This window comes from Molothrus aeneus, chromosome 28, assembly GCF_037042795.1.
Source record: "Molothrus aeneus isolate 106 chromosome 28, BPBGC_Maene_1.0, whole genome shotgun sequence".
In the NCBI taxonomy this organism is placed as follows: domain Eukaryota; kingdom Metazoa; phylum Chordata; class Aves; order Passeriformes; family Icteridae; genus Molothrus; species Molothrus aeneus.
The window spans coordinates 4,204,301-4,219,571 of NC_089673.1; the positions used below are offsets into that span (position 1 = coordinate 4,204,301).

General features: G+C 45.7%; 1 protein-coding gene across 1 annotated transcript in view; it reads left to right on the plus strand.

Moving 5' to 3' along the window:
• TANC2 (tetratricopeptide repeat, ankyrin repeat and coiled-coil containing 2) overlaps positions 1-15,271 on the plus strand; it is a 146,439-nt gene that overhangs the window by 114,904 nt on the left and 16,264 nt on the right. Inside the window, exons 16-22 of the mRNA XM_066567080.1 lie at positions 4,585-4,693; positions 6,924-7,046; positions 8,108-8,344; positions 9,693-9,878; positions 10,749-10,842; positions 13,871-14,004; positions 14,554-14,677. Coding sequence (XP_066423177.1) covers positions 4,585-4,693; positions 6,924-7,046; positions 8,108-8,344; positions 9,693-9,878; positions 10,749-10,842; positions 13,871-14,004; positions 14,554-14,677 — 1,007 coding nt within the window. The remainder of the gene's footprint in view (positions 1-4,584; positions 4,694-6,923; positions 7,047-8,107; positions 8,345-9,692; positions 9,879-10,748; positions 10,843-13,870; positions 14,005-14,553; positions 14,678-15,271) is intronic.

Sequence of the window (15,271 nt, forward strand, 5' to 3'; positions counted from 1 at the left end):
AGTCTCTGCACTGCAGTTATGACATTACACTTGGCAGAGCTGAATAAAATGTGAACACACATCTCTTTGAAGACCAGATTCACTGGGCACGGTGTCAAATCTCCTGCTTTGGGAACGTTTTCATGGGATTAGCTGGAAGAGGGGAGATGTGGGTATAAATCAGGGAATTTGGATGTTGGTAGGTTCAGGAGTGAACAGGACTGATTCTCATTTATTTTTTACTTGTCTTTTACTCTGGTATTGCAATGCCTTAACACCAGAGTAATTTTATACTCTTTAAAATCTTTTTTACCTGAGAACTGGAAGAGTTTAGATGATGCACAGATCTGGAAGCTTTCAATATTTTCTTTTGTACTTAATCTGCTGTGTTTCACTGCTCTTTGGTCACACCGGTATTTTATCAGTGAGACTTTGTCCTTTTCCATCTGTGACGTGAGGAATGAGGTCACCTGGGGACTGTGCTTGAGGTACCAACACCCAGCATCATCTTGCTCTGCACCCAGAGCTGTGTGTGACTCATGTTTGGGTGGATAAGGGACACTTGTGTGGAGATCAGATCCAGCATCTATTTTTAAGTGCATGGAGTGACAGGACAAGGGGGAATGGCTTCAAAATTACTTGAGAGTGGGTTTAAATTGGATATTAGGAAAATATTCTTTCCTGTGGTGGTCAGGGTGGTCAGGCCCTGGCACAGGGCGCTCAGAGAAGCTGGGGCTGCCCCTGCATCCCTGGCAGTGCCCAAGGCCAGGCTGGGCAGGGCTTGGAGCAGCCTGGGACAGTGGAAAGTGTCCCTGCCCATGGCAGGGGGTTGGACTGGATGGACTTTAGGGTCCCTTCCAACCCAAACCATTCCATAATTCCACATAACCTCATGTGCAGCCTCCTCTTACCTTCCTTAGAGCTGCTGTAGGTGTGCACTGGTTTGTGCTGTGTTGGAATGATTAGAGACTCATTTTTATGTCTTTTTTACATATATGCTTACATGTATATAATTATTTATCTATATACACACTGTATATATGCACATTTCTACACACACACACCTCTGTGCCCATCTAGGCAGACTCTTGACCATGACAGGAGTGGATACAGGCACAGGGAGCAGATTAAAGCTGCAGGAGCTGAGCTGGCAGAGCTATTAATTTTTCACCAAAAAAAAAAAAAACAAACCCATACATTAAAAATAGAAAAATCTCTGATGATAAACTCTGCAGTGGTGAAATTCAAAGCATATCATTTCACTGAGCTCCTTGATGTAGAAATCATTACTGCCACTCTGCTGTATTAAAGGAAAAGAAAAAAAAAAAGCTTGTGCTGTTGCAGTCTGGTTTAGTTTCCAATTAATGTTGACAGAACAAGTATTTATCAAGCAGCTGAAAGCCAAGGTCTGGGAAGCATTGCAGAGGTAATGTATTAGTCATGAATACTGTACCTTATTCTGGAGTAGTTCGTACATGCCTTATTCATAACACCAAAGCCATGTCTATAATGAAATTTAGGTAAATACCCTTCCAACTGCAGCTGAAGAGCAGTTTGGGAGCTGACTGCACTGGTGTGTCAGGCAGGAGCTGCACTTCAGCTCTTGCTGTGAAGAACAGGCACCTCAGAAGCTTCTGGATTTTCATTTCATGCTTAGGATTAATGCAGTTACAGATCCATTCAGAGCCTTCCTAAACATTCTCAAAGAGCTTTTCACCAGCAAGCAAAAAGCTGGTGTGGTTTGCTCTCCTGTGATGTGGAACACAGAGGCAGAAGGGTGTGGCTGAAGAGGCTTTGGGCACAGCCTCTCACAGTCTGGAGCAGAAGGATGCAGCTCCTGCCTGAGGATCTCCCCAGAAAGGGAAGGAGCTGATGGCTCTGAATGGCGGACTCATAAAACCTTGGAATGGTTTGTGTTGGAAATGACCCTAAAGGCTATTCAGTCCAAGCCTGTGCCATGGGCAGGGACACTTTCCACTGTCTGAGGTTGCTCCAAACCCAGTCCAACCTGGCCTTGGGCATTTCCGGGGATGAGGCTGCCACAGCTGCTCTGGGTAACCTGTGCCAGGCCCTCAGCACCCTCTTAGGGAAGCCTGTTTTCCTGATGTCTAACCTATACCTACTCTCTGTCAGTTTGAAGCTGTTTCCCCGTGATCTGTCACTCCAGACCCTTGTCCAAAGTCTCTCTCCAGCTCCCTGGTCAGTGACCTACAAGTTCTTGAACACCACCAACCTTTGGGTGGAGCTGAACACCTTGGCCCCTCTGAAAAGCCATCACAGCATTGTGAATCTGATGAGTTAATGGGATGGACTGAGGGTATTACAGCAGTTACAGGTTTTCAGCATCTGGCAGAAAGGGGCTGGGTTCAATCCAGCAGTTGCTGTTCCACTTGACTTCCAGCAGTACCTGGCACCACTCAAGCTGTGTTTCCTAGCCCCTTGTTTCCTTCTGATCTGTATCCCCTTCCTCCCCATGGACATTCCCAGAGGTTAACCAGTGTAATGAGCAAATGCATTTGTCTCTCTTCTCTGACAGGAGGCCTGACACTCTCCTCCCATTCCAAAGAGGGGGAGAGCCAAAGGAAGGCAAGGCTACAAGCTGGGCTTAGCTCAAGGTGCTATAAGCACTTTCAGGGCCCCTTCTGTCCCAGCTTTTTATGTTTTGTCCCTTGTGTTGGTGCTGTATGGAGAGTTCTCACAGCACAGATGCATGGGAGCAGGGGCACTCCCTTGCACTAGGGCATGTGATGGGTTTTCAGCACTCAGCTGAGGCATCAGAGCTGTGTTGTGATGGGCAGAGTCACCATCTGGAGAGGCTTTTCCTCCAGTCAGGGGAAGCGTGGAGCAAAGGGATCCCAGCACGGGCCGTGTGCCAGGCCAAGGTGTGGAGAGCAGCTTGACTGCAGAAAAAGGGGCTTTTCTTCAATTGCTTTTTATGACCTAAGAGGGAAAGTACTGTAAGTCAATAAAAACATTTCAGAAAACAGTTATTTGAGTTGATGGTGCCTCTATAAACAGAACTGCATTTTGGAATAAAGCACAACAGAATTCCCCACCAGTGCAACAGTTTTATTACCTGTAAATGGGATGTGGTGCTCTCTCACCTGTCCAAACCTGGGCATCAAGTCTTGCCTCGTAAGAACAATTATTATATTTGTTTTTCCAGCAGGCACATTCTTGTCCTCCCAGCACCATGAGGGCCGACAGAGCATCACTGGGCTCTGCTCACACAAATCCATGTGTTACCAATCCAAAAGGAGGTTCATTGGCAGGGCTCAGGGGACACCTTGCCAAAAACCTGGCCGGGGCATTAGAAGTCATTCACTTTTTTTCTGAGTTTATTTTGAGATGGATAGTATTCATCCCTGAATGGGGATGAGCTGGTAAATCCCCACTGCTGTGAAAGCTTCTAGCTTGTGTAATATTTACTAGATGTTTGGCCATCCAAGGTATTTCTTTGCTTTGCCAGACAGGGATGAGCTAATAACATTTCCTGTCCTTAAAAGCCCTTTTAAAGCCACAGTTGATATCATATTTTATTTTCCTTGGCTGGAAGGGGTTAGATTGCTTTTAGTGCAGTCACATTTTTATGTACTTCCAGAAATGAAGTGGCTTAAAAGGACTCCCTTGGGATCAGCCAGAGGCTTAAGGAAGAATATAATTTTGTTGGTAAAACCAAAAAAACATCACACAGACCACTGAGGTCCCAGGGTGGAGCTTCTCTGGCTCCTGCTCTGCTTGCTGCATGTCCTGCTATGGCATCCACACATGCCTGGGGCACCTGCAGGAGCAGGTATTTGCTGATCTCACCCAGAAATGGTATTAAAACTTCACATTTCTGCATCATGTGTGTGTTTTGTTTGTCTGTGGAGAATCATCTTCTTGCATCTTTGAGAAGATTCAGCCGTGTTGAACTTGCAGCATTACAAGATGGAAATCTGTAAATGTTTAAAGGTTTAAGAATGTCCATAAAATCATCTTTAAAACAACAGAAGTTATTGTCAGATTTTTTTTTTGCCTTAAACAGGACTTGGTGTGTAGTTCAGTTAACTTGCTGTGGTTGGCAGTCTGGTAGGGCATTGCCAGAAGCATCTTTATCACTGGGAAAGCTGGAGAATGTGTTTAGAAGGAGTTTTACAAAGCAATAAAGTTGTTTCATTCCATGGGACTGTCCACAAGGTAATGAGTGCAGGTGTCATTCAAAGGATATTTTATTCAAAGTGTGGATATTTAAAATACAGCATTTTCTAGTGGCTTCAGGTTGGTTACAAGCTTTGCAAATGTGGTTTGCCTCTGTGAAATGACAATAAAAGCAGCACTTCAGCTTTCATTGCATTGTACCTCTGGTGTTTCTAAATTTACATCTACTCATAGAAAATCTATTGGGGTTTGGTTTTTTTTGCTGTTTGCCAATGTCTGAGGGGTTTTGAGCTGTCAGTGATCACCAATAATAAAGGATGCAATTAGTTGTTGGTTTACAGGTGAGAATTCAGCCAGCTCTGTTTCCCAAAGCTGGATGTGGTTGAAGGATTAACATTTTTGTCTTCAAAAGTTGTTTTGTTGGTGTAATGAGAAATACTGACGTACCTTTTCTTCTGATTTTAGGAGTGGCCACACACTACTTGCCTTCTGGTTTTCTCGACAAGAAGGAAAATTAAACAGACAGCAGACTATTGAACTGGGACATCACATTCTCAAAGCACATATTTTTAAGGTAACAAAAATTCAGATGAAGGTTTACACCAACCTCATCCACAGCACCAGCAGCGCTCAGTCTTGTCATGGGGTTGGTGTAAGAAGTGTGATTGCTTGAGGCTGCTGAAGCATGGAGAAGTGAGTTTAGAAAATTGGCTGTGGTACCTAAGAAATCCTTAAAATTAAACCCTCCTTCAGATGGTAAATTCAGCAGATAGCCTCCTTACCTAAAATTGCTCTCTACCATGAGATGCTTCTTGCTCTGAAAGATGAATTTTTGTAGCAGCATCTAGGAAAAAGGAAATCTTTAAAAAAAAGCAGTTGTGAAGAGTCTAATGAAAATTTAGGTTGTAATGGGAAAATTTGATCGTTGTTGGAATTGGCTGATTGGTCCATCCTTCTCTTCACACTGACATTTAAGACCTGGGTAATTGAAAAGCAAACTTGGATGTGAGTACCAATATGACCCATAAACTAAATATCATTCTTCCTGCTGGCCCAGGCACCAGAAGGTGGGAATGAGAGGGTGGATTTGTAAGGTCACAGGAAATGCAGATTTTCTTAAAAGTGTTAGGACCTGTGGGTGCTTAACACTAGTAAAAACAAGGCTGTATTTTTATCTGATCTCTGTATGATGTAGATGTTGTATGAAGCTGGGATTTGTTTTCGCTGAAGGATTCACTCTGCCCCACTGTTCTGAAGGGGGAATTAGAAAAGGAAGATATGAGCTGAAAAATGAGAAGTAGGGCAGGCTTTTGCCTGAATGGTAACTGAATGATAATGGTGCTGAATGTACTTTTTCTTTAAGGGGTAAATGTCACCTTTTATGTCTTGCACTAATATCTAAGTGTATATATATATATTCTAATGCAACAGTTAAGATTTTTATAGCATCTGTGATTATCTTCAGAGGGCTATTCTCAAAATATCTACCCTTTTCCTTTTCCTGATGGTGATTCAGGCAACTTATTTATGGGCTTGATAGTAGTATAACTATTTTTAAATTCTTTTAACTGTTTGTTATAAAAATGCTTTCCCTTTCCAATTTCACCATTCTGAGTTCATGAAATTTAATATTGACCTCTAATGTCTTGTGTAATTTCAAAAGCAGCATTTAACAGTGGCTCAAATTCCTGACCTCTCTTTCCCTCAACACAAGCAGGTATTTTTTGTGGTTTAGCTCCCTGAATTTTAAGGAAACAAGTACATGGAGCTGTTATTTATAAGAGCTTGTCTGATCTATTGCTTCTTTTGGTAATAAAACCGTTTCAGATGACAAATCTCTTGATGGCTAGGGTGATGCTGCAGATTATCTTTCACACAGAGGAATTAGAGGCTGCAGCCGAGTCCAGCAAGGGGTTGGGATGATGATTCCCACACATCCTCCTTCAGAGGAAAGAAACCCCACCTTGTGCTGAGGTTTTCTGGCACCAGCATCATCCCAGTGCCGGGCACACCAACCAGACCTGGGACCCTGCTGCTTTGCAGGGGTGCAGTGACCACCCGGCGTGCCAGGGAGCAGAATGCGGGGTTTGCATGTCGAGACAGAATGAAACGTGCAGTGCAAGATGCCTGTGCAGTTTCCATGGAACCAGCAGGCTTCCGTGGGAAATCAGTAGCAGAGCAGCAGCATTCAGGGCACACTGACAGCATGGCTCCTGCTGGAATTGCCATCCCACCCCTCTGCTCTTCCATCCAGCTGTTCACTCCCATCTGTCGGCTATGGAGAAATGATGGCTCCTTCCACAGGAGGGAGAAACCTGCTTCACTGTGTTCTGCCAATTAGGGGTGCTGGAAAATATGTCAGACCTTCAGTATACAATGTATAACCTGGTCATGGACACGAACTAGAAGAGTTGGAGACAATCTGGTACAAGATACCAGGCTGTGGTTGAAAGCTCCTGAATTTATCTCACTGTGAGCAGATACTGTGTACTTTGTTTAAAAAGAAAAAAAGCAGCAATCTGTGTTCCTAACATGGCATTTTGTGAGGGTGTTGAATGGATCTGGTTGCTCACACTTAAATCCTGCCTTTCCTCGACCTTGGACATGGCTACTTTACCTTTACAAGTAATTTTCTGCAAGCTTATTAATTGACTGTGAAGGTCAGATATGGCAAATTGTCACATTATCTTGGGTGCAGTCATTATTGTCCTGAAACTCCTTTGAAGTCCAGAGACCAGGAGGGTCTGCCCAGTGCAACTGAGCAGATTTATAAGTGTGGATCTAAGTTCCTTTCTCTTTTTCAGGGTCTGAGTAAAAAAGTTGGGGTATCTTCCTCTATCCTGCAAGGGCTTTGGATCTCCTACAGTACTGAAGGTCTTTCAATGGCATTGGCATCTCTGAGAAATCTCTACACCCCAAACATAAAGGTACTGAAGGAAAGGTTGGAGAGCTGGGGCGTTCAGAATTCACCAAGAAGCTCCAGCAATGGGCTTGGTACTGGAGGAAAAGTTAGAGAGCTGGGGGGTTCAGAATTCACCCAAGAAGCTCCAGCAATGGGCAGGGACCATGCAGAGTATTCACAGGAGCCATGTCTCGTGTCCTGGCCAGGCTGAGCAGCTTGCTGGGTGTTTGTCCTGAGCTGAGGAGAGGCCTTTAGTCAGTTGAGATTTTTTTACCATGTGAGGTAGTCTGTCAACTCCACTACTGTGACAAAGGATCTCCTTTTTATTTCAATGAGCAAATAGTGAGTTTGTGCCTGTGCAAAATGGGATTTTTTCATTCCCAAAGATGTGGAATGCGATAACTGATGTTGGAACTTGTAAAGGGCTCTGGCTTAGATAGGCATCAACTGTGAGGTGACCCCAAATCCAACAGCACGTGCACATGTGCTGGTACAGGCTCTTCTTTTGCAGTGGTAACATGAATGTGTTGAGTTAGGTGAGCCCATCTCTACAGCAGAAAGGATTTCAGACAAGAGGTACAGGTTTGGAATTGTTTTCTCACACGGGAGGATGTTTATCCCAGGTCCTTGCCAGCCAGGCGAGGTGAGCTCAGTGTCTGTCCCCATGTCCCTTCCTTGTCACTCTCAAGCATCAGGTGCAGGCTTTTCCTCTGGTGCCAAGGGCAAAGGGAGCCGTGCAGTGGGACAGCCGGACCGACCCTCGAGAGAAATCCCTTGGGAAGGGTGCTGAGTACAGCTCTCTCCAGCTGTGTGGTTTGATTCCCCATCCCCTCCACGTCCCCAGATGCTGCAGCAGGGCTGGAGTGGCTTTGTTCCAAGACAAAGGGTGGCAGCACCCTTCAGACCATTTCCAGCCACTTGGGAAATGATTAAACTGCTCCATCTGCATCAAATGGGACCATCTATTGGGCAGATGGCTTTGCTCAGCATTTTATGCCCTTTGCTGTTTGTTTGGAGGTGTGTAGAGGCCCTGCTTTCTCCTGTCTCTCTGTAAAGCTCAGCCTAAGGCTCTCCTTCCACGCGCAGGTCAGTCGGCTGCTGATTTTGGGAGGCGCAAATGTGAATTACCGGACGGAAGTTCTGAACAACGCCCCCGTCCTGTGCGTCCAGTCTCACCTGGGCTACGCAGAGATGGTGGCCTTGCTCTTGGAGTTTGGGGCCAACGTTGATGCCGCTTCTGAGAGCGGCCTGACCCCGCTGGGCTACGCGGCTGCCGCCGGCTTCCTGAGCATCGTGGTGCTGCTGTGCAAGAAACGGGCCAAGGTAAGGGAGCCACGGTGCTCAAAAGCTGATCTGAGCTGCTCCACGTTTGCTCAAGGCTGGGTGGGAGCTGCAGGCAGGACATGGAACGCTTTGCTAGGGAGGATCCTCCAGCAGATGAAGGCAGGAGCTGCTTTTGGTGTTGTTTTTTTTTTTTTTTTTCTGCTGAAATGTAGTGGGTTTAAAAGTCCCACATTGACAGCAACTCCTGAGAGTCAGTAATTGGTGTCTGGAATTCAGGTCTGAGGTAGGAGCTGCACTGGTGACCTGCATAAGGATGTTCTGGAGAAATCCTTGAACTTCACAAGGTTAAAATGGCAACGCTGCTTTTCCAGCACAAAACATTCTTTAAATATCTCCCTGAGACACATTCTCCTAAAATTTTCATCAGACTTGTCCCAGAAAAATCCCCTTTTGTTTAGCTTTGTGATGAGTGGAGTTTTAATTGTATATTATGAGTCAAGTCAAAATACTTTGTTGAAGAAGAAAATTATGCTGATTTTTGAAGTGGAGCCTCCTGGAAACAATTTGTGGTTTCCCTATATCTTTAATTTTAGTTCAAAAGGCAAAATATGGGTTTATGTAGTTTTGGTATGGATGTCAGGATGACTGAGGGACTGTTTAGATCTTGCTGGGTTGTGTTGTCTGTAATAATGTGGGGATGGTATGAAGGAAAAAAAGAATTTTGCTTTTGTTGGATATTTTGAGAGAGTTTAGTGACATAAGTCCTGCCACTCGTAGTTTTCCTTGAATATCCCTAACACTACTGAGAAATACTCCAAAACACAGTTTGGTGTAGTTTGAAGACTCAGATATTTGCAGGAAATTGCAATACTGATTACTGAAGGAGTTGAAAAAAGAGAAATATTGATATATTATTGATGTGAATGTGTTATAATATATTAAATATTTCTCATCTGTATTGTATAACTGTAATTTAGCATCAGGCCCTGGTACAGGTTCCCAGAGAAGCTGTGGCACCCCTGGATCCCTAGAAGTGTCCAGGGCCAGGTTATATTATTTCAATGCACAAGAAAATTTGAATGCTGGGCATCAGGACACAACAGAAAAAATATTTTTGTAGTCTTTGAGTTTTTGAAGAAAACTGGAGAAACCTAAAAAAAAGTAATGATATTTTCCCCACAGCAAACATTTGTGGCCAAGATAATGCCAGAGCCTGGGACATTGCTTTGGAAATGTTTGTTTTCTGGTCATGGAAGTGATAGTTTACCAGAAAAATGCACATTTTGCACATGTGGCATTATTTTGAAACAGGGGTTGGAAACTCTGAAGAAGCCAAGACGTGTTGCTCATGATTTTGTTTAATTGTATCGTTTCATCTCTTTTCAAGGTGGATCATTTGGACAAAAACGGGCAGTGTGCCCTGGTCCATGCTGCTCTCAGGGGACACCTGGAGGTGGTGAAGTTCTTGATCCAGTGTGACTGGAGCATGGCTGGCCAGCAGCAGGGAGTGTTCAAGAAGAGCCACGCAATCCAGCAGGCCCTGATTGCTGCTGCCAGCATGGGCTACACCGAGGTAGGACCTACTCTGCCTCTGCAGGGAGGGAAACCAAGGGTTGTCCTTTTCCTGCCCACTCACCAGAGAACGTCTGGAAGTGGAGTGCAGAGTACTTCTGTCCTGCTCTTCCTCCCTGTCCCAGTGTTCACAGATCCTTGGCAAACCCTGTGGTCTGGGCAGGCATCCAGGAGAGGAAGGATAACAAGCCTTTATTTAAGTTGTCAGAATAAACTTTTGGAGTAAATTTTTAAGCAGGGATAAGATGGATGGGCACACGTTGCCTACACCACTCCTCCAGCATGGATGGGGAGTGTGAGAAATGTAACTTTGGACTGTGTGTCGAGGGAGAGAAGAGCCAGAGAGCTTCCTCCTGCCATCCTGACAAAGATATATGATGGGGAAAATGATATATAGAATAGTTTAGGTTGGAAGAGACCATTAAGGTCATTGAGTCCAACCGCTGAGCCAGTGCCAAGCCCACCACTGCCATTAGTACTCCAAAGAGCCCCAGCAACCCACAGCTCCTTCTCCTTTCCTTGAGAATGAGTTTCTTTCCTACCAAATACCTCCTGTCAGCCTCACCTCCTCCAGGAGGTGCACCCACTGCACGCACCAGGTCATCTCCAAGAGAACAGACACAGTCACAGGGAGCTGACCCTACCAAGCCTCATCATGTGCCATCATATCAAGACACTTGGTAAGGTTTTTTTGCTTGTACAGGGCAGCAAGTTCAGTGATTAATCTCAGAAAGAATATTTCCTTGATCTCAAGGTGCCAGGCAGAGACTGTTCCCTTCCTTCTGTGTATTACAAGCAGCTCGTGTGGTGGTGTCAGCAGTTCCTGTGTAACACATTCGAGTTCATGATCTGACACATCGTTTTGTTTCAGATCGTCTCCTACCTGCTCGATCTTCCAGAAAAAGATGAGGAGGAGGTGGAGAGAGCACAGATCAACAGCTTTGACAGCCTCTGGGGAGAGACAGGTGATTTCTGTAGAAGCTGTCCCTTCCCTTCCCTTCCCTTCCCTGGGTATCTCTGGCATTCCCAGCCTGTTTCCATCTCTGTTGTGCCACACCTCTGCCCCCCAAAATGCAAAAAGCTGGAGTAACCAGACATCTTGGAGTTTCTCTGTCAGAGAGGGGTTTCTGAGTAACTGGGACAGTTGGGAATGTGGATTTGGGATTGACAAACCACTCAAAGGCATATGCACTTTTACATTAAAATTGGTAGTAGGTATGATGAGAAAATGAGCAAAAATGAGTCAACCACCAAATTGAGCAGCCTTTTGTCTACATGAAACAAGTCTGTAAGTTCATATGAAACTCAAGACTCACTTTCACGTAACTGTATTATTTATTTTTCCCAAAAGTAAATAGAGAGTTTAAATAAATTTGGAGAGAAATGCAGGTTTCCACCTAAAAATAGCAATCTGCTCTGAAAATCTGAATCCTGGCTTGTCTGAGTTTTGATACTTGTTGCTCATGTCTCATCTTCCACAGTGCAGAACCAAATGCCTGGCTCAATGATATCAGCCTGATATCATCCAAATAGCAGTGCCAAGTGACATCATAAGTTTAGGAATTGCTGACAGCACACTACAGCCAATTCCAGATGGAGCATTTCCCCCCTGGGACAGAACTAACATCAAAACCCAGCAGAAAAGTGTCTGAGTCACTTATGCTATCTCCATCAGAGTTGGAGGTGCAAAAAACATCTCCATCAAAGTGTTTGTCTTGCTGCCAGGCTGTAAAACAGATACACGTGCTGGACAGGAGCAGCTTAATGATTCCTTCTCCAGATAAAGTTGTTTTTTCACAAGAAAACACAGCAGCAGAAACAGAATAATACACTGTTGCAGATCCCTGGTGTAGGAGGCCTTGAGGTTTGCTGATGGAGATGGGCACATCCACACCTGAACCCGGTCTCAGGCTCAGCTCGAGCTGTTTTGAGAAACACAGCAGTTGTTGTGTGGTGTTTATGCCAGGACTTGGTTACTGCACGGTGAGTGGTCCTGGAACTACATCCTCATGGAAAAGCTGCACAATTCCTGTTTACCAGCGCTGGATCCTGGTTGCTGCTCCTTGGCTGGGCTCAGTGGACTCACCTCAGATGTGCTGGGCCATGGGAGCTTTCCAGCAGACTGTGGAACTTCAAGCCAGCCCATTTTCATCCTCCTTAACTCCTCCTGGAGGAGCAAGGTCTGGCTGCTCAGTGGCACAGGAGCTTTTGAGCTTCCCCAGAGCTCGAGCTGCAAAGGACAGGCTGGAGCCACATACCCACTCCAGTTGTTTGGACCTTGAGGAACAGAGCAGCAGAAAGATGGGTCACTACAGGCAGAAGGAATTGCAAAGGAAAGTAGACAATTAATGGATCAAATCATCCTGTTTCTGTAAAGTCTTCTCCGAAGAACAAACACCAAACACAGGAGTGATTCACAATATTTTCATTGTTGCAAACATCAGTAATTTTGATGTAAAATACGTCAAATTAACCTGCAACATTTCAAGTGCAGGCAGGTTTAGCAGTGGAACCCAGCAGCCCTGCATGCCAATCCCTCTGCTTCCTTCTATATTTGTAGCTTACGTTTAAAACCCACATGGATCTGATTATAGATTTTGCAGAATGTTCTGCTTGTGGCAGCAAAATGATTTTTCATTTAACTCTTGGTGTCTCTCAACCCCAAGAGAAGAAAATTCAGCCATAATATGGAAGAGAATTGAGAATTAATTAAATCCCACACCATTAACAGTGTTGCAGTTGGAAACCCATCAACACCTTGTAATCAGCCAACCCACAGAAATGTATTTCAAAGAAAAAACAAGCGACATCAGTCAGAAATAGACTCCCACCTTCTGCTCCAACTCCTACCAGAAGCAGCAGAACGTGGAGCCAGTGAAGCTGTGCTGAAGTGCACAGAAAGTTGGGGAGAGGGAGGAACCAGAAGGTCTAAAATTAACACTGAAACAAGCCACCGGCAGGTCCTGAACTTGGAACTATTTTCAGATTGAATATGTGTTCTCTAACTCCACCACACTTCTGACTTAACAGAGCACATTTTGTTAGGGAAAGAGCTCTCAGGTGTTGCTTCTACCCACCTGTAATATCATGGGCATATGAAAATGAGAGATATTTTTTGGGTTTGCACAAAGACCGTGGCTGGGAGGATCAGCCCTGGCCAGAAACAAAGCCCAGAAGTAGTGTTCTTTTTGGAAAACAGGTGAACAAATCCATCTGTTTTGCTTTCAGTTGTTTCCCTGGTTTCAAAGATCTACAGACTAAAGTGGGATGTGGAAAATAAAAGTCCTCCATCTGGATTACACTGCTCTGTGCTTGCTTGGACAAAGAAAAGCCACAAATGTGACTGATATCAGTGGCTGGCAGAATCTTTCAGTGCCTCCTGCTTGATCCCTCACTTGCTCCCTTGTACTCATGGTGGCATGAGGCAATGCCAGGTTGCAGAAGGTCTTGTCAAGTACCTGAAGACCTTTATTTTCTCTGGATATTTTATTTTCTCTGGATATTGTGCCCCTTCTCAGATACATTTGGCCTCACGGCCTATGGCTTTGGCATTAGGGAAAACTGTAACAAAATCATGATCACATTTCTTTGCAGCTAAACCTGAACCTAAATCACACCTTTAACCTCAGTCAATTTGAACCTCAGACACCCCTTGAACCTCAGCCACGAGTGCCTGTAGATTATTTTATACTTATTGGGGTTCTCATCCCATTTCACTGTGACTTGCAGAAAACAGTAAAAGCTGATTGTCCCAAACAGCCTCATTCTGTGACATTATGCAAACTTTTCATGGAAGAGTTGAGCTTTGAGGTAACCATAATTACAAGAGTGGAAGCTGTACCAATCCAGCCCATTTTCTTTGTTGGTTTTTTCCTGCCATGAGACCAGCTTTGACATTTCAGTCCCCATCCAGGAGAAAGGCCCATTTCCAGGTAGGAGAGCGCTCCAGTGAGCGCGCGGCTCTGTCCCTGACCTCTCTCCTGTCTCGTGCAGCTCTGACGGCGGCGGCGGGGCGCGGGAAGCTGGAGGTGTGCAGGCTGCTCCTGGAGCAGGGCGCTGCCGTGGCGCAGCCCAACCGCCGCGGGGTCGTGCCGCTCTTCAGCGCCGTCAGACAGGGACACTGGCAGGTCAGTGGGTCAGGCCATCGTCCCTTCTGTCTTGCTGGAATAAGCATGGAGAAGACAAGCCCCAGCTGTTTTGGGGAGTGGTCAGAGCAAAAAGAAGTGATGCTGGTTCTTCTGTCACCCCAAGCTCTGGCTGGCTGCAGACAGCTTTGCCCAAGTCCTGTGTTATCATAGAATGATGGAATAGTGATCATCTAATCATCTAATTCCATGCCCCTCCTATGGGCAGGGATACCTTCCATTTATACCAGGTTTCTGCAAGCCCCATCCAGCCTGGCCTTGAACAGTTCCAGGGATGGGGCAGCCACAACTTCTCTGGTTATCTCACCATTTGAGAAGCAAACAGGATGCTCATGATTTACCAGAACATTTTTCCTGTCCTTATACCTCCCTTCATTTTCAAAATCCTCAATCATCCATCCAGCAATCCCAGAGGCCACCATGCCTGTCGGGGTGGGAATTTTTAGAATGTGGGGTCTGTTCTGCCCTTCCTTGGCTCTGGCATCTTCTCAGCTGTGTCTCCATGTGTAACCCTGGCTCTGTGTGCTGCAGATTGTGGATCTCCTGCTGACACATGGTGCTGATGTGAACATGGCAGACAAGCAGGGCCGGACGCCTCTGATGATGGCCGCGTCCGAGGGACACCTGGGCACTGTGGAGTTCCTGCTTGCACAAGGTCAGAGCACGTGCTGGGAGGGGTTGGGGACCAGCTGTGGTGCATCCCGCCACACCAGCTCCAGGTTTATCCCGAGCAAAATTTGGGCTTGGGTCAGCTCAAGATCATCTGAAGGGGCTTTCCCACAGCTTCAGAATGGTTCCTGGACGCAGTGTGGGCAACGTGAGAAAACACTGGCAATGTGTTGAGGTGCTGGAGCATGTCCAAAGAAGAAAACAGAGGTGGGCAAGGGTCTGGAGCACAATAAGTGGCTGAGGGAGCTGGGAGCAGGTCAGCCTGGAGAAAAGGAGGCTCAGGGGGGACCTTCTGGCTCTGCACAGCTCCCTGGCAGGAGGGAGCAGCCAGATGGAGGTCAGGCTCTACTCCCAGGAAATAAGGCACTAGAGGAAAAAGCCTCAAGTTGCTCTAGGGGAGGGATGACAGGGTTGTTCAGCCCTGGCACAGGCTGCTGAGGGCAGTTATGGAGCTCCCATCCCTGGAGAGATTTAAAGGATTTAAAGATGTGGCACTTGGAGACATGGTTAGTGGAGGGCTTGGCAGTGCTGCTGGAACAGTTGGATTCAATGATACTAAAGTCTTTTCCAACCTAGATGA